A 17,531-nucleotide genomic window follows, 5' to 3' on the forward strand; every position below is an offset into this window, starting at 1 on the left:
TACTTTTTTCTTCACTAAATCAGATATCAAACAATAATCATGATTCATCTTACTGGTTTAATTCAAGGCTTATATTTGACATAAGGTTTTCTTTCCTTTTTCAAATGTGTATAAATAAAAGAAATGACACACTTTACTTTGAAAAGGTGTCAGATCTTCGGTGTTGGTAGGCTAAGATATAGCTTTAACATTCTGGCATTTCAAAATATGGAAACGCAATGACTGTGAGTCACATTTATTATTATTGTATTAAAATAATTTCATCAACAGTTATTCAGAGGATGGGACAGGGAGGAGATGGCTGATAGAGATATACGGTGTTGTTGCACAGTGGGCCAAACTTTAGGTAACATTTTTGTTAAAAGCGGCTCGGTATTGGAATTTCCCAAAGTCCGGTACTTGTTGTAGGTGAAATGGGTTTCGGCTGTAAGTGATTGAGTAGTCTACTGTATATCCACGATGTTTCACTTCCAAGATTGCGCCGGTGCCACCGGAAATTCTGCCAGATGTACCTTATTTTCGGCTGTATGTCTGTCCCCTTCCTCTTTCTTTGTGTTGGCGTTCTAACCTGCGGCTGATTTGTGAGGACTATGGTTAACTGCTCCTCAGATCTCTGCAGGGTAAATCCAGACAGCTAGCTAGACTATCTGTCCAATCTGAGTTTTCTGTTGCACGACTAAAGCTACTTTTGAACGTACACATGTTCCACCAAAACAAGTTCCTTCCCGAGGCTATTTAGCAGAGGCACCGTGGCTCCATCTGGGGCGAGACTAGTGATGGAGAGGATGCCATGCAGAGTTTGTCTGGATCTCCACTAATAGACAGGCAGACAGAAAGAATACCTCCACGCCCCGTTGGCAGAACCAAGCCTGGGGCCAGAAAACCGTGTGGTGCGAGGGAGGAAACGCTTTGACCCTCGACCAGCGCCGCAGTAACGGACAGACACCGAGCATAGCGCTACATGATACATGGCGCCGTAGTGTCAGCGGCACTCACCCAACTTAAACGTAACTAAAACAAAGTGGGAGTAAGTTTTCAGTAGATATGGCCTGTTGTAGTAAGAAGTATTGATAGAATAATACATGGGCAATGTGCAGGGCGGCTCTATAATACATGATATACTATTGTGATCTGTGAGCTATCCAGGATCCAATCAGTGTCCAGTATCATGATACTAAACTTGGTGTTGGTATCAAAGCCAAAGTGTCTGTATCATAGTACATGGAGAATATTTTTATGGTTTTCACACTACATTTATAAACTAAAGAAGCAGAGACACAAACCCACTGTTAACCATCAGCGGTCAGAATAAGGAAGCTCCTATCATATTTAAACTGTGTGTGCGTGGATAGTCATATAATCCACCCGAATATTTCTGCTTTGACTGTCGAGCTGAATCTATGTTACAATTTTATGTTTTACAGAATATTATCAGCTGACGTGCAACACGAGAGCTCCATAGTCTGCCTGTGTTTAGTGTCCTCTTCCAGAGCCACGTTGGGCCGGTCCAGCTCACAACAGTCCTCAGTCCCAAACCCCTGGTAGCCAACCTTATTTAATACACTCAACTAAAGAACTGAGAGCCCTAACTGGTTAGAAGCAACTATAATCATCACTAGATGTCATTTTTTAAGTAGCATTTTCACCTTTACTGTACGAACTAACTACTCACTACTCACTGATGGCTGTTTGCTCCCATCCACAGAGCATTGACCAATCAGAGCTTTGTAGAAGGGATTACAAATGTGAACATGTACGAGACACTGACAGGAAAATGTAGACAAGCATCGAAGAGATGACGATCAACATATTCCTTTAGTCGTCTGTTAGTGTGTGACGGAGCTTAACCATCAAATGACACAGAATTACATTGATTACCAAAATAAAGGTTTGGATGGCCGTTGTGTTTCCCTGTAGCAGACGGTCCTGATCCCAGTGCTGCACAGCCGGGTGTAACCCCAACCCTAACCCCAACCCTACCAAAAATGTTATTTAACTGTACAGAAGATGTAGCATCTCCAACCAAACCCTGGCTGCTTATTACCCCTCAACACCAACTTAAATCAACTGTGGTCAGTAGGTAATAATAATAATAATAATAATAATAACAATAATAACAAGACACAGTGTCCTGCTGAACATGTTGCGATCCACACGCAAACCGCTGGAGGAAAGCATGACGATTGCTTTTTAATTTATGGTCCAAGTCCACTGCTGCTGACTCTTTTTTTTATGTCAGCAACTCACACACACACACACACTTTTTTTTTTCCATTTTGATGTATGTTACTGTAAAATATAAATGTAAATGTCAGATTATGAAACGGGGGAAATTTTATTGCCTGGGAAACGTTTTTATGTCAGAGAACATTTTATATTCGGTGTAAAATATGGAGAGTATTTTTCTTATTCTTGTACTTTGAAATGGTTTCTGAGTGGAGACGGGCTGGGCTGTGTGTGGAAGCTCGCTGCTGTTTGTCTGTTTGTGTTTAGCAGACGTGCTTCTACGAAATTATTCAAGATCGAGGATGTCTTTTCAGAGACTTGAAGCTTGTTTCCAAGTCTCCAAGTTGAATTTGTAATGAATGCATGCCTAAATGTCCCATGTTAACGGTGGAAGTCCTTGAAATTCTCCAAAATGAAGTACCATCGGTCATTCCACGGTTCATACGTCCGGTGCTCATCGTGGCTTATAACTGTATGGATCATTTCTCCTTGCTGTTGGATGATTAACTTTGGGTGTCCCTGCCAGCACGCACAGGGTTTGAAATAATGGAGTCATGTACCAGCTGGGCTTTCACTAATGCACAAATTTAAAGTGAAATCCCTCACGGCACTATTTTACTTGATATTGTGCTTACATGGAGTTTATTCTTTATTAATCTGTGTGAAATGATCACGAGCTAACTTGGGGAGGTACCCACAGCAGTGTTTCTGCCCCAAGCAGGCTAATTCAAACGGGAGTGTACGCCAGCCTTGAAGATGCAGTCCAATATTCTTACCCAGAGTTCAATGTCTCATATCCTAGCTTAGCACAAAGAACAGAAGCAGGGGGAAACTGTCATATCTCACAGTCATATTTTTAGACATTGTAGTTTGCTGAAAAATAAACCGGATCGTAAAAACAGGAAAAGAGCCGAACCAACCACAGTCATGTGATGCCACGCGCAATAATTACGGTTTTTATACTAACAAACCCTGAATGCGTGATCATTAAAGTGCTCATATTATGCTTTTTGCCTTTTTCTCTTAACTTTATTGTGTTATATATCTTTTTTGTGCACGTTATAGGTTTACAAAGTGAAAAGCCCAAAGTCAAGTCTAGCTACTGTCAGGGCACGCCCTCATACTCTGCTTCTGACTGGTTAGTAGTCCTTACCAAGCTACTGTCAGGGCACGCCCTCATACTCTGCTTCTGACTGGTTAGTAGTCCTTACCTAGCTACTGTCAGGGCACGCCCTCATACTCTGCTTCTGACTGGTTAGTAGTCCTTACCTAGCTACTGTCAGGGCACGCCCTCATACTCTGCTTCTGACTGGCTAGTAGTCCTTACTTAGGTACTGCTCATGTGCGACTCCCAACAAAGATGCAACAGAAGTGAGATGCCTCACTCTGTAGCTAAAACAGAGAGCTCAACACACAGGGTGAAAAGAGGAGCTGCAGCAATGTGCAGTACAACAAAAATATGGTGTTTTTTGAAAATTAAACCATGTAAACCTATTCTGGTACAACCTCTAAATACAATTATGAACCTGAAAATGAGCATAATATGAGCACTTTAAGACACAGTTTCAGCTTGATTTCCTTAAAAAGTGTATGCTTCTGATTTGGATATTACGTCAATAATGTATTGATGGAAACTGACCCTGGATCTGCTGAGATCTCATGGACCAGCCACTGTGACTTTAGTGTCAAACAGTTGTGTTGGGTTCAGAGACACTAAACCTGTTTGCTGAAACACGTGGAAAGTCCAGTCAGTGTGCGAGACTTCTGACTGGATTGAAATGTTCAGCAGTCTGCCTGCTGGTTCAGACGGTCCCAACATGTATGGTTCGCAAACCACTCTTTTAGGGTGTAGGCCCTAAAACAGACCGCTTTGGAGTATTTTGGAAGGTGCATATATTTCACATTTTTGACAGAGCTAGGCCAGCATGTTCCCCCTGCTTTCAGTCTTTGTGCTAAGCTAGGCTAAGCCCTCTCTGTACTGGAGGAGCAGAGACTCGTCCGACTCTTCCTCTGACTGAAGAGGCTCCACGCAGAGCTTTCTTCGTGGCCTGAAGTTTATACGTGTGCGTCGATTTCTTTAAGAGAATAGCAGGGCCTGTGTGTGTGTGTGTGTGTGTGTGTGTGTGTGTGTGTGTGTGTGTGTGTGTGTGTGTGTGTGTGTGTGTGTGTGTGTGTGTGTGTGTTAAAGTGAGTGAGAGAGTGCCAATGATTATCTTCAGAGCGAGTAGCGACTCTAGAGTCCTAGTGAGAGAACCAAAGAGTCTCCCCTGTTCTTTCTGACCACGGTGGGAGATCTGGACCAGGAGAAGTTCACCCTCTCCTTGATCTCATGTTGTTGATGGAGAAGGAGAACCAGGACATGAGTCAGGGGAAATGCAACGCTACCACGCCACGGCCGAGCCACGTGTGTCGCCGCGACGTAGTTAAATTTTTCGAGAGGTGCACGTCAGGCTACGGCGCTGGGTCGGTGTCTCCACATAGCTACGTCCGTAGCAACGGTGTTGATTTAACGCAGAAGCATAACTCAGCCTTAAAGGTCATAAAGCAGCCTGAGCTCCTGTTACCGCGACGATCAGAGTGGTACGAGTTACTGTGATGAAGCACGTGTGACATGTGGGCGTCTTTCTTGGGATGCCAAATGGTACTTTGTGGGAAGAAAGATTGGAGATTGGATTGGATTACTGGAAGTTATCTACATAAGAGTGACATGACACAATGTCATGTGTTCATGACACATGAACCCTAACCCTAACTTGTCATGACGAAAACCGAATTACACTTAATGACAGAAGCGTTATGTCATAAACGTTTATGACTTGTTTATAATGTCTATGACACGTTCATGACAGTGTCATGTCACTCTTATGTAGATACCTTCAAGTAAAGTGTAACCGAAAGATCGAGCCAAAAGGACATCTCCCCATCTGTGTTCATGATGCCAAACCCCTCCATGTCATGTCACTGTTTAACTCTGTGTGTCGCCGCTAACATCATGACGATGATGATGATGAATGATGATGATGATGATGATGATGATGATGATGATGGACACTCGTGTGGCTAAGCGAAACATGAGGAAGTCCTCCCCTGACTGTAGAAAACAAAGGAAGTGCCTTTCCGAGTAAGGATACTCGTGTTTCCGATGATGTCATGTTGTGTGTGATGTCACTGCAGCAGCTGGTGTCAGAGGACGGAGGACCGCAGCACTTCCTGTATCGGCCGGATAGAGGGTTCTCATTGGACGGGTGCCCTGCGCTGAACACACCGCTGTTTCTGTGCGAGTCTGTAACTTTACTGTGAATGTCATTTGGAGATCAAATATGATGATTATCAAAATAAAGTATTATTAAAAGGTTTATATTTATTTCAGTCCCTGTTTCCATTTCACTTAAGCAAAGTCCTCCTCTTTGTTTCTTTCATCCGGTCTCGTTTTCCTTTCCTGCCAGTCTTGGTTTTCTTTCTTTTCCCTCCTTTCTTCCATTCTTTCCACTTCTCATTATTATGACTTTTTATGACACACTATACTATGACTGTTTGTGACTTTCGACATAATATACTGTGACTTTTTTGACATTCTATACTATGACTTTCTTTGGTTACACTTTACTTGAAGGTATCTACATAAGAGTGACATGACACTGTCATGAACGTGTCATAAACATTATAAACAAGTCATAAATGTTGATGACATAATGCTGACATAATGTCATTAAGTATCATTCAGTTTTTGTCATGACCAGTTATGGATAGGGTTAGGATTAGGGTTCATGTGTCATGACTGTGTCATGTCACTCTTATGTAGATACCTTCAAGTAAAGTGTTACCCTTTCTTTTAATGGCAATATTTTCTTTCTTTCTTCTATTTGTACATCTTTTCTCTCTTTCTCTTTTCTTTCCATTCTTTCTTTGGTTCCCTGTATTGGAATCCATGTGAATGTCTGTTTCCTTTGAACGTTCACAGAGAAAGTGTACTCCCTCCCAAACACTGCCCAGTGGTACAGAGTAGCACCAGCGTCTGTGGGTGGGGGGGGAGACATGCGTGTACAGTGAGCAGAGCAGCAACTGTTCCCCCGACATGTTGATGCAGTCGCTCTCTCAGCCTTCCAGCTGAGGAAGAAAGGAAGCTGTGTGCGTGATGAACCGAGGCTGGGCTGGTCTGGTCTGACATGTGATCAGTGTGAGCAGAGCTAATATCCATTACAGGATTAACTAAAGCAAGCAGCGCTGCTGTTTGTCTAACAGAGGCTGAGAGAGAAGTTCATCTGGCTGCAGGAAACAGGGCTCTGAGTGCTGGGGTGGGGGGGGAGAGGACAGAGAGAGACGTCACAAAAAAGTCATAAAAAGTCATAGTATAGTGTGTCGAAGAAAATAAAAAAAAAGGTATAATATGTTGAAAAAAATACAAAAGTCAGTATAGTATGTCGGGAAAAAAATCATTAAAAAGTCATAGTATAGTACGTCAAAAAGAGTAAAAAAAAAAATCATACTATAGTATGTCGAAAAAAGTCTGATTATATAGTATTTCGAAGAAAAAAAGTCTTGGGATAGTATATAAAAAAAAAACTTAAAAAGTCAACGATATGTTGAAAAATGTTAGGATAGTATGTCGAAAAAAAAAGTCATAAAGAAAAAGATTTACCACCATCATTTCTCCTCTCAACATCATGAACGTAATAACAAAGAAATGTTCATAAAATTTAAAATACAATTATTGATTTAAATTTTTATTTTATTTACCCTGTAATTCTTGTCCGTCCCCTTCCTCTGTCTCTGTGTTGGCGTTCTAACCTCCGGTGGATTTGTGAGGACTATGGTTAACTGCTCCTCAGATCTCTGCAGGGTAAATCCAGACAGCTAGCTAGACTATCTGTCCAATCGTCCAAGAGTTTTCTGTTGCACGACTAAAACTACTTCTGAACGTACACATGTTCCACCAAAACAAGTTCCTTGCAGAGACACCGCGGCTATGCCGGCGCTCAGCGCCGCCCAAGAGCCAAGACGATTTTGATTGGTTTAAAGAAGTGCCAATAAACCAGAGCACGTTTTTCTTCCATCCCGTAGTGCTGTGTGAACTAGCCAGTGCGCATATAGCAGTCCCTCCAGAAAAAGGCGATTATGCAATCGCATAATTTCAATGCATAATCAGCCAAAGTCCGCATATTCATGCGGGTACCGCATTTTTTCAAATATGCCGCACTTTCGCCGCATAAATTGCCGATTTCCGTGCAAAATATGCGGTGCTTGCATGATTTCATAATCCCCGCATTTTCGTTGCAAAAAAGTCACATATATCTTAGCAGAAAGTTGAAAAAATGTTGCGTTCACTTCACACAAAAGCGGCCATTTTCCCCCGTTGCCATGGGAACGTTATGAAGTGACGTAATTACGCGACGTGAACATCATCTAAAAGCAGGTGTTGGAGGTGGATGGTGGTGGATGTACTTTGAATCTCTTAAATTGGTATCAGAAAGCTATCTTAATATCTGATGTCTACTCAAATTTCTTTAAGTGCTCCTGCTGTCTATATTATTAACGATTTTTGAAAGTCTGTCTCTTTTGTATCTTTTACTTCCCTCTGTTTAGACTATTACTTTTATTTTTACTTTCATATTATATTATTTGTATATATTTTTGTATCTTATTTGTTTACTTATTGCAATGACTGAATATCTGGAAACTATTTTTGGAAATTAAGTTTAAAAAAAGCAGGGTGTTGGGGGAATCACTTTTTCTTCTCTTTTTCATCAAACCGCAATTTTTGCAAGTTCCCGCAATATCATCGCATAAAATTGCATAAATATCCCGCATACTCCATAGCATTTCTTAAGAAAACGTGCCGCATAATCAAGGATTTTTGCCCGCAACAATCACAAAAAAACTCTGCGTTTTTCTGGAAGGACTGATATAGAAGCGGTAAAGAGGAAACATTATTTTTTCATTCTTATGTCTTTAAAGTCATTGGGCCCTATCTTGCACCCGACACCAGTGTCTTTGCTAGTTTAAGACCGACCCAGTTGTCAGTTTCCTGTCCAGCGCCCGCGTCGTTTAAATAGCAAATGCACCTGCGCCCATCTGAGCGCCCATGGGCGTGCTGGTCTTACAGAGAGGTGTGTTCAGGTGCATTCTGGGCGTATTGCTATCTTGAGGCAGCGGGAAGTGATCGCGCCATTGACCAACAAAAACCTGGTCTGAAGTCAGTAACGCAGCATTTCATTGTTATTTTAACAGAGCATTAGTAAAATGCTCCTAGGCTCGTGCACAGCGCGCGCACACTATGCTTGTTACACACACAGGGACGCACAGCAGCACACACACATGCAGAAGATTACTAATTAATATATTAGGGTGTAAATCCTCAATCATAATAGCAATGCTCCAAGGTCCAAACGCACCTGGCTTTTAAAGGGAATGGGAGATGATCTCTGATTGGTTGATTGCATGTTACGCCCAAAACACACCTCTGATTAATGAAGACACTAAGACCAACCCTTTAGGACCAGGCGCCCGGCGCACACAGAGCCTTTTTTCCGCCGTCAAACTAGTAAAAGTGGATTTGGACACGTTATGTGCTTCACGCCGTGCGCTTAGATCGTTAAAATAGGGCCCATAGTGTAGTATGGCATACAAAGTCATAGTATAGTATGTCAACATTATACTAATGAAACTACTATGCTATGACTTTGTATGACATATTATACTATGACATTTTGTGCTTTTTTAAAGTACTATGACTTTTTATTACTATTTATGGAATACTATGATATGACTTTTATCAACATATTATAGTACAACTTTTTAATGATTTTTTTTCGACACACTATACTATGACTTTTTATGAAATATTCAACGTACTATACCATGATATTTTGTGACTTTTTCAGAAGTACTATATGAACTTTTTTTACAGTACAGGCCAAAAGTTTGGACACACCTCATTCAATGCGTTTCCTTTTATTTTCATGACTATTTACATTGTAGATTCTCAACACCAAGGGTTTGCAGCGCTATCAAAAAAAGCAAAGGGTGGCTACTTTGAGGAATCTAAAATATAAGACATGTTTTCAGTTATTTCACACTTTTTTGTTAAGTACATAATTCCATATGTGTTCATTCATAGTTGAAATGCCTTCAGTGATAATCTACAATGTAAATAGTCATGAAAATAAAGGAAACACATTGAATGAGGTGTGTCCAATCTTTTGGCCTGTACTGTATATATATAGATTAATAACTTTTTATTCAACATACTTTATTTAATAATGTCATAATTCTTTTAAGTTTTCAACATAATATACTACGACCTTTTTCTGACTTTTTTCAACATTCTATTCCTGGTAAATTAAAGGTTAAATACATAAAAACTATATCTTATGATTTACTTCCCTACATCTAATTACAAAATCTGCTCAGTCAGCAGCCACATAGAGGGCTATGAGTATAGACATATTTCATCCAGATGCTCCTCATTAGTTTCCCTAACATCCCTCTATTCCTCACAAATGCCCTTCATCAGAATAGAAGCAATAACTGTGACCTTCTGCCGTTTCCATCCCATCTGAGAGTCAACGCTGCCCTCTGGTGGTCAGGAGGACGACACACAGCAGCCAAAGATCCAGACACACAGCTGTACACACCATCTTCCATCTTTTATTCAGAGCATTTAGTCTTTTTCTGTTGCTTTATATACAGCAAGCAGGACTATGTATAACACACACACGCACACATACACACACGCACTCAAACACGCACGCACACACATACACACGCACGCACGCACCCACACACACACACGCATGCACACGCTCGCACGCACGCACCGACACACACGCACGCATGCACACGCTCGCACGCACGCACCCATGCACATACACACACACACACACACACACACACACACACACACACACACACACACACACACACACACACACATATATATTATTCATGCATGAAAAATACAAACATAACAATTGACTGAGGAAAGTGTGAAACTGAGTGACATATTGAGTTATTTCTAGACTGTAACAACATGACCAGAGGTGAGGGGCTGGTTGGGATGTAGCACCACTTGTGTCCGTCCCACTCCACAGAAAGTGGCCGCTGTGATACCAACGCAGGCGTCTCTGAGGGGAGTTGTTAGTGTGCACACAGTCCCAGTTATCTGTCCTGCTGGACGTAGTGGACCAGGACTTTCTCTGAGCGCACCATGTGACCGGGCTCACTGAAGCCCCGGGACTGCAGCCTCCGGATACCTACACACACACAAGCACACACACACATACACACACAGACACGCACACACACACACACACACACACACAGTAATTTAATTAATTGGTTAAAGAAATACTATAGAGCCCCTACTATAATTTTTCCTTGGGACGGTTTCGTCTCGTCGTGAATCTTTGGTCTGAACTGGGCTTAAAGGAACACTCCGACTTATTGGGACATTGTCTTATTCACCGTACCCCCCCAGAGTTAGATAAGTCCATACATACCCTTCTCATCTCCGTGCGTGTCGTAACTCTGTCAGAGGCAGCCACCGCTAGCCTAGCTTAGCACAGATCCTGGAGGTAACCGGCTCCAGCTAGCCTACTGCTCCCAGTAAGTGACAAAATATCGCTAACATTTTCCTATTTATTCATTGTTGTGATTTGTATAGTCACAGCGTGTACAAGGTCACATGAGACACAGCCGTCTTCTAACCGTATACATACTGGGAACTATATTCTCAGAAGGCGAAGCACTGCTACTTCTGCTAGTTGGGCGGAGTGATTTGCTCGCAGCGCCTGAGAAGCGCCGTGGTGAGGAGCAGAGAGTAACAACGGTGCTTTTCAGGTGTTGTGCTAATCACTCCGCCCAAGTAGCAGTGCTTCGCCTTCTGAGAATATAGTTCCCAGTTTGTATACCTCCAGGATCTGTGCTAAGCTAGGCTAGCGGTGGGTGCGCCAGACAGAGTTACGACACGCACGGAGATGAGAAGTGACTTACTGTATCTAACTCTGGCGGATACGGTGAATAAGCCGAAGTCTGAATAAGTCGGCGTGTTCCTTTAAGGAGCCGATGGCAGCGAAATGAGAGCGTGAGATGAAGCGACGGCGTTGTGTACCTGTGAGCACGGCGTACCAGCCCTGCAGACCTCGCTTCAAAACACCGGCGTTCTCCTCGGACACAAACCTCCGGCCGTCTGCAGTCAACACAGCAGCACACAGGCTGAGACTGGTGCACGGATATTCCTATTGTACTTTTTCTGAAGGATTATTCAGGCAGTGTAAGGTCTAACACAGATGTGTTACCATCTGACTGATTATGAATATATGATATGATATGATGATATACAGTATGATGATGTTTTATCTGAGACTTAGGGGGAATTCTTCAGGTTTCACTGACACATTATAGTTGGATTTCACACATGTTAATTTATTAACCCTCCTGTTGTCCTCGGGTCAAATTTGACCCGTTTTCCAAGTTTCTATATAAGAAATATGTGTTTCTTTTTAACCAAATTGCCCAAAAATAACATGGATAGTTCCAAACATTGCTCTTCACAAGTTAAATTAATGATCAGGAAATGTTGGGAAAAAAGTGTCAAAAACGTTGGGGGAAAAAAGCGACAAATGTCGACAAAAGTGTGAAAAAATTTAGCAAAAGTGATACCAACGATAAAAAGTGCCAAAAGCATCAAAACGTTGAAAAAAAGCTTCAAAAAATGTTGAAAAAAAGTGCCAAAAACAATAAAAAAAATGGGACACAAACGTTGACAAAAGCAGAATTTTTAACTTTTGGACATGGGAGGACAACAACTTGCACAGTCGACGGGTCGACGGGAAGACATCACAAAGGTTAAGGGTTCGAGGGTTCCAGAGAGGACAAATGCCTCATTATAATTTTAGTGTTGCATAATAAATAAAAAGAAAGAAGATAAAGCCCCAACGGTGCTGTACATCTTTTCCAACTATTTCCCATTTGTGTGGTTGTCATAAAACATGGTACACAAACTGCGTGCGTCCCCTGCAGATGTGAACGTCTGCTTTGTGACCAATCAGAGTGGGTCTCCAACAGTAGGACAGAAGAAGTGAGTCGGGCTGTGAATCAGCTCTTCATACGAAGACCACGGAACGGAGTGATTGTTTGGAAACACTTTCGATTTTGGTTGTAAAACGCATTCAAATATAAAACAATGGTTTCAAACAATGTTATCCCTTTGAGTCATCTATTAATGGACTGCACATCGCTCGGTCCAAATAACAAAAAAAAAAACGTTTTTGTCAGGTGTAAGTTTTTTTTTTCCCTTTTCCCAATGTTTTTGTCACTTTTTTCTGCGCTTTTTTGACGGCTTTTTTCTCGGTTTGTTTTTACTTTTTCTGTCATTTTTGTCACTTTTTTCAAAGTTCTTTTATCAATTTTTTTTTTAAATGCTATAAAATTGAATAAAACACCCGAATTCAATGAAAGCAGTGAACCGATCATTTATTTTACTTGTAAAGAGTGTCGTATGGAACCATCCATGTTATTTTTTTGGACATTTTGGTTGATAGAAACCCAAATTTCTAGAAAATGGGTCAAATTTAACCCGAGGACAACAGGATGGTTAAACTTTGTTTAGTTCACAGACTTCTTGTGGAGATTCCAGAGTTTATAAATGCACAAATATGTCAGATAATGGGTATAAAAAATAGAAGTGGACAGATATTTTTCTCAGATTAAGCATCAACGAGCTTTTATGTAATCTACTTCTGACATCTTGAACTAATCTTGAACTAAAAGCTACTTGTGTGGGGGTGTCACCTGATGATCTTCAGTTCCCTTCAGTGTTTAAATATTAAATCAAAGCGACAGCACAGAGTGGGCTTTGTGCTTCAACTCACGTTTGCCCTTCAAGTACATCATGGACTGCGGCCCCCAGTGGACGTTGAGCTGAGTGGAGAGAGAGTGTTAGCTTTGGTTAGGGGGGAGCGATACAGGAAACAATGGAAATGGGAGGAGCCACCGAGTTTTACCTTGTGCGCATGACAGGACTCTAGGAACAGGGAGAAGACTAACGTACACGTCCAGACAGCTGTGGCTTTTATCTTCTGGAACAACAACATGCAAACAACACAAATCATCTCAACATGCTTTTAGTGATCGGGTTAAAAAGGGACACACTTCTACTGCACGTGGTTGGAATACACGTGTCATAAGGACTACGATGTGATTTATAGACATGCATCATCATCAACTCTTAAATCTCTGGACCCAGTCTATCACTCTGCCTTGAGATTCATAATCAGTCAAGACTATGGTACACAGAAAAAAAAGTTCATTAACAGAGCAAGTTCTTTGTGGAATAATGTCCCAAGGAACATACATTTAAAAAAAAAAAGTCAAATCTTACCTTCACTTAAAAAGGGTATTATGCAGTTGTTTAGTTAATAATCGGTGAGGTTATGTTTTTTTCAGGTTGAATGGTGGTCGTCTCGCTCCCCCCTAGCGCCTGTGAGCGGAAAAAAACACCCTCGCAACTTTGGGCCGGTGAGCCGGCGGCCTCAACGTCAGGAAGTATGGCGTGATATCAGATCTCGCCATGTAACGGATTGCTTCACGGTACTGCACACATCCAGGAAGCGGCTAGCTATAAGAACAAGGTAGCGATGGAGTTTTTCACACTATCGCCACGGCTGAGCCGGCGAAAAAGAAGCAGAAAGCTCGGAAAGCATCGTCGGAGGAACAGAGGAAGAGGAAACAGCAGACTGACCGAGAGAGGAGTCAGACACGAGGAAACATAGGAGCTGCCAAATATCTATTCCAAAGCTGTGGGGGGGGGCTCTATAGAGAAACCTGCCAGCAAAAGCGAGAAAACAGCAAAGAAAAGGCCAAAACTGCATAGCACCTCTTTAAATTATTCATCATGAGGTTTTTTATCTTATTGTGTGGTTAAAATATTTGATTTTCTTCTTTGTCTTTCTGAGCTACCTTACTGTTATCCATGTAATATACAGTAATATATAACTTTGTTTTCAAGATATTTCTCTTTGCTTGGTTTGTTATTGTTTAAATTTTTTATTTTTTATTTTTTTGAGTCTTTTTTGTTATTTAGTTCTGTAAGCAGATACTGTTGTATTTCTTTTCTTTTATTTCTTTTCTTTTCTGTATGTGTCATGAAATGTTTTAATATTGTCTGATTAAATGTTGTTTTGGACCCCAGGAAGACTAGCTGGTCTTCTAGGCATCAGCTAATGGGGATCCTTATAATAAGTACAAATAAATAATAAATACAAATACATCATTGTATATTATATGACAGGGTTGGGTGGTCTTCTCTCCAAGAGAGACGTACTAGTCACTGGTATCTCTTTATCTATAAGGCTCTTGTTGGGAAGCCATTTGACCTTATAAAACCTCTCTGTCACTCAGAGAAACTTGATCAGACTCACTCTGCTGACTGGCTTTTGCTTCGTGTTCCACGAGCTCAGTCTGAACTCGGAAACACTGCTTTTAACTTTTTTGGAACAAATTACAGCACTTCCTTAAAGTGCTCATATTATGCTTTTTGGCTTTTTCCCTTTCCTGTATTGTATATATCTTTTTTGTGCACGTAATAGGTTTACAAAGTGAAAAAGCCCAAAGTCCATCCAAAAGGGACTTTCCAACTGAAAACATCCTTACCTAGCTACTGCACATGTACGACTCCCAACAAAGATGGAACAGAAGTGAGATGTCTCACTCTGTAGCTAAAACAGAGAGCTCAACACACAGGGTGAAAAGAGGAGCTGCCGCAATGTGCAGTATGACTAAATATATGTTTTTTTAATTATCTTTCTTATGATGGTGTAGTCTGTGTTGTTGTTCTGTTGCTGTCTTTGTAATTTGACTCGATGTTGTCGTAAACAAGGGCCGCCCCTCAGTGATCTCTCAAGAATAAATTGAAAAAAATTGAATTGAATGAATGAATGAATGAGCTGCTTTGAACATGTTAGCATCATATCATTAGTGTGACAGGGAACAAACATCTTCAGACTGAAACACTGAATAATCACTTCTAATGATCATTTATTGTGAGAACAGATTGCTCTCCACATACATCACATTATAAAGTAGTATGTCTGGATTGTATATCATATCATATTGTGTCCAAACCCATTAATGTAAATATTAGGGCTGGACCGATCTGCTTTTGTCCCAGTTGGGTTCTTTTCCAATATATGAGCGCTGATTGGATTTGTATTGTGATTTTCAGTTATTATGATTCCAGAAGTATTGTGATTTGATAGTGTTGAGATTTTCTACTGTTTTTAACAAAACAACAGTTGAATAATACATTTCTAGAGACAATATGTCATGAGACATTGCTAAAAAAACTGATAGTTTTCTAAGAAGAATGACATCACATGTCAGTCTGACATTTATGTACTTTGTAAAGAAGAACATAAGATGGATTTCTGCTTTCTCTCTGTTCTGCTGAAAACTGATATGATGTAGTCGCCGTCAGCGCTACTGTAGAAACAGAAAACATTTAGCTCAATTACTGGTAAAAATAAATAAATAAAGAATATCTATTTTGAGGAAAATAATCGATTTTAAACATCTTTGCAAAAGAATCACGATACATACGATTTCCGATTCATTTCCACGCCTCTAGTAAATGTACTGCAAGTAGACACAACATTCAACAGTGACCATAACGTTGATTCTAAATTATGATTATCAGATTCTGAAATGTCCACTATACTGCTCACTACAAACTGTCAAGTGTCCATTATATAGGGAGGCTGAATGAGTGATTTGTGCTGAGTCATTGTTTCTGTGGTTCTGGTGTTTGAGAGGGATGTGTAGATGTGTCTGAATCTGACGACAACATTAATAAAGTTAAAAACTGTTATTATCCTGCCGTTTGTTAACACCAAGGACAGCGATGTGTTAGTGGTTATTATTATGATGGCATTATGATTTTATTTGATCTGATTAAACTATTTTACTGCCCGCCTCGTATTCAATATATTTTTTAAATTGCAGCTGTTGTTTAAATTTCTTTTCTTCTTTGCAAAGCATGTACAGCAGCATCCTGTGTACGTAAGTGTTTATTAAATTATTGTTAGATAATTATATGTATATATTACATCAAACTATTATTATATCATATATAACTATAAATTAATATTAATGGTCCCCGGTTGCCTGCTTTGCTTCATGGCATACACTTGTATATTATATGTAATGAATCAATAAAGAAATTGTTAGATTCATTACTACTTAAGTAATTGTGTGTATTGAAGTAAAGTGGAGTATATTAGGAGTATTAGCATCAGTGTGACCGTTAACTACTAATCAGTATACAAATAAATGCAATTATCTTAACTGCAATGATTGCTTAAGAGTAGTTGAACAAATAAATATATTCATCATTTTCTACAGCAAAGTGCTAGATAATACACAAATTCAACCAATAGATTGTTATATAATTGCATGAAAATAACTTTTACAGAGCTACGATAAAAGTTAGAGAAAGCAGACATAAATCTGCACCGGCACAGCTTGGAAAGAGAACACCCAACACATCATACTGAAGGTAAAAGCTGTTTCCACTCACCATGTCTGCCGCGTGAGCAGCCGCTCCAGTCGCAGCATGTGTGTGTGTGTCTGGGCCGGTGTCGGGGCTGCTTATATCAGCAGCAGGTTCGATCCCGCTCCCTGTGAGGCCTGGCGGGACTCCTGTTTACTAGAGGTTCAAAATAACAGCACAAACACACGTCTGACGTCAGGACTGCGATCTGCAGCGAGGAACATCAATAGTATGGACCTGCTGTGTGTGTGTGTGTGTGTGTGTGTGTGTGTGTGTGTGTGATGTTGTCTCAGGAAGTAACAGACAGGTATTTCATGTTGCTGCTGTTTTTTGTTTCCATTAGAGATTTCCCCGTATCAGCTGAGCATCACTGATTGTCTTCCACAGCCTTCATCATCCACTCCATGTAGTTAATAACTGGACTCGGTACAAGCATGGACTATATATAGATAGGAAGGAAAACAAACATATTTGAACACATTCACATGGCTGGATTAGCCTGAAAGTGGGCCGTGGGGGAAAACACTTCCGAGGAATATTCACTGTGTGAGCCGAATGAATCAAATAATTAGGATCTTAAAACTAGATTCCATTCATTAGAGTCCAGCAACACTTACAGTGGATTTACACTGGCCGGTAAAGCACCTGGAAGCGCTACCTGTTCACAGAGCGAGCGTTACACTGCGGAGCTGGTCGTGATCTAAAGAAATCGTTTTGGCGTCTCGTCTATTTCTTCCACGAGTGAATCTTGCCAGAAATA

General features: G+C 40.7%; 1 protein-coding gene across 4 annotated transcripts; it reads right to left on the reverse strand.

Annotated features, from left to right (window-relative positions):
- Positions 1–10,134: 10,134 nt before the first annotated feature.
- Positions 10,135–17,188, reverse strand: LOC120564782 (spexin prohormone 2-like). Of its 4 annotated transcripts, XM_039810037.1 has the most exons (6): positions 17,077–17,092; positions 16,799–16,927; positions 13,230–13,304; positions 13,098–13,146; positions 11,336–11,413; positions 10,135–10,478 (listed from the first exon to the last, which is right to left on the reverse strand). In XM_039810037.1, the coding sequence occupies exons 2-6, from the start codon at positions 16,799–16,801 to the stop codon at positions 10,384–10,386; spliced, it is 300 nt and encodes a 99-aa protein (XP_039665971.1). In that variant the 5' UTR covers positions 16,802–16,927; positions 17,077–17,092; the 3' UTR covers positions 10,135–10,383. The 4 variants fall into 4 exon arrangements, with proteins under 4 accessions (XP_039665971.1, XP_039665970.1, XP_039665969.1 ...); XM_039810036.1 differs by having other exon boundaries at positions 16,799–17,188; XM_039810035.1 differs by lacking the exons at positions 16,799–16,927; positions 17,077–17,092 and having other exon boundaries at positions 13,230–13,548.
- Between the last annotated feature and the right edge of the window lie 343 nt (positions 17,189–17,531).

This window comes from Perca fluviatilis, chromosome 8 (genome assembly GCF_010015445.1).
Source record: "Perca fluviatilis chromosome 8, GENO_Pfluv_1.0, whole genome shotgun sequence".
NCBI lineage: Eukaryota > Metazoa > Chordata > Actinopteri > Perciformes > Percidae > Perca > Perca fluviatilis.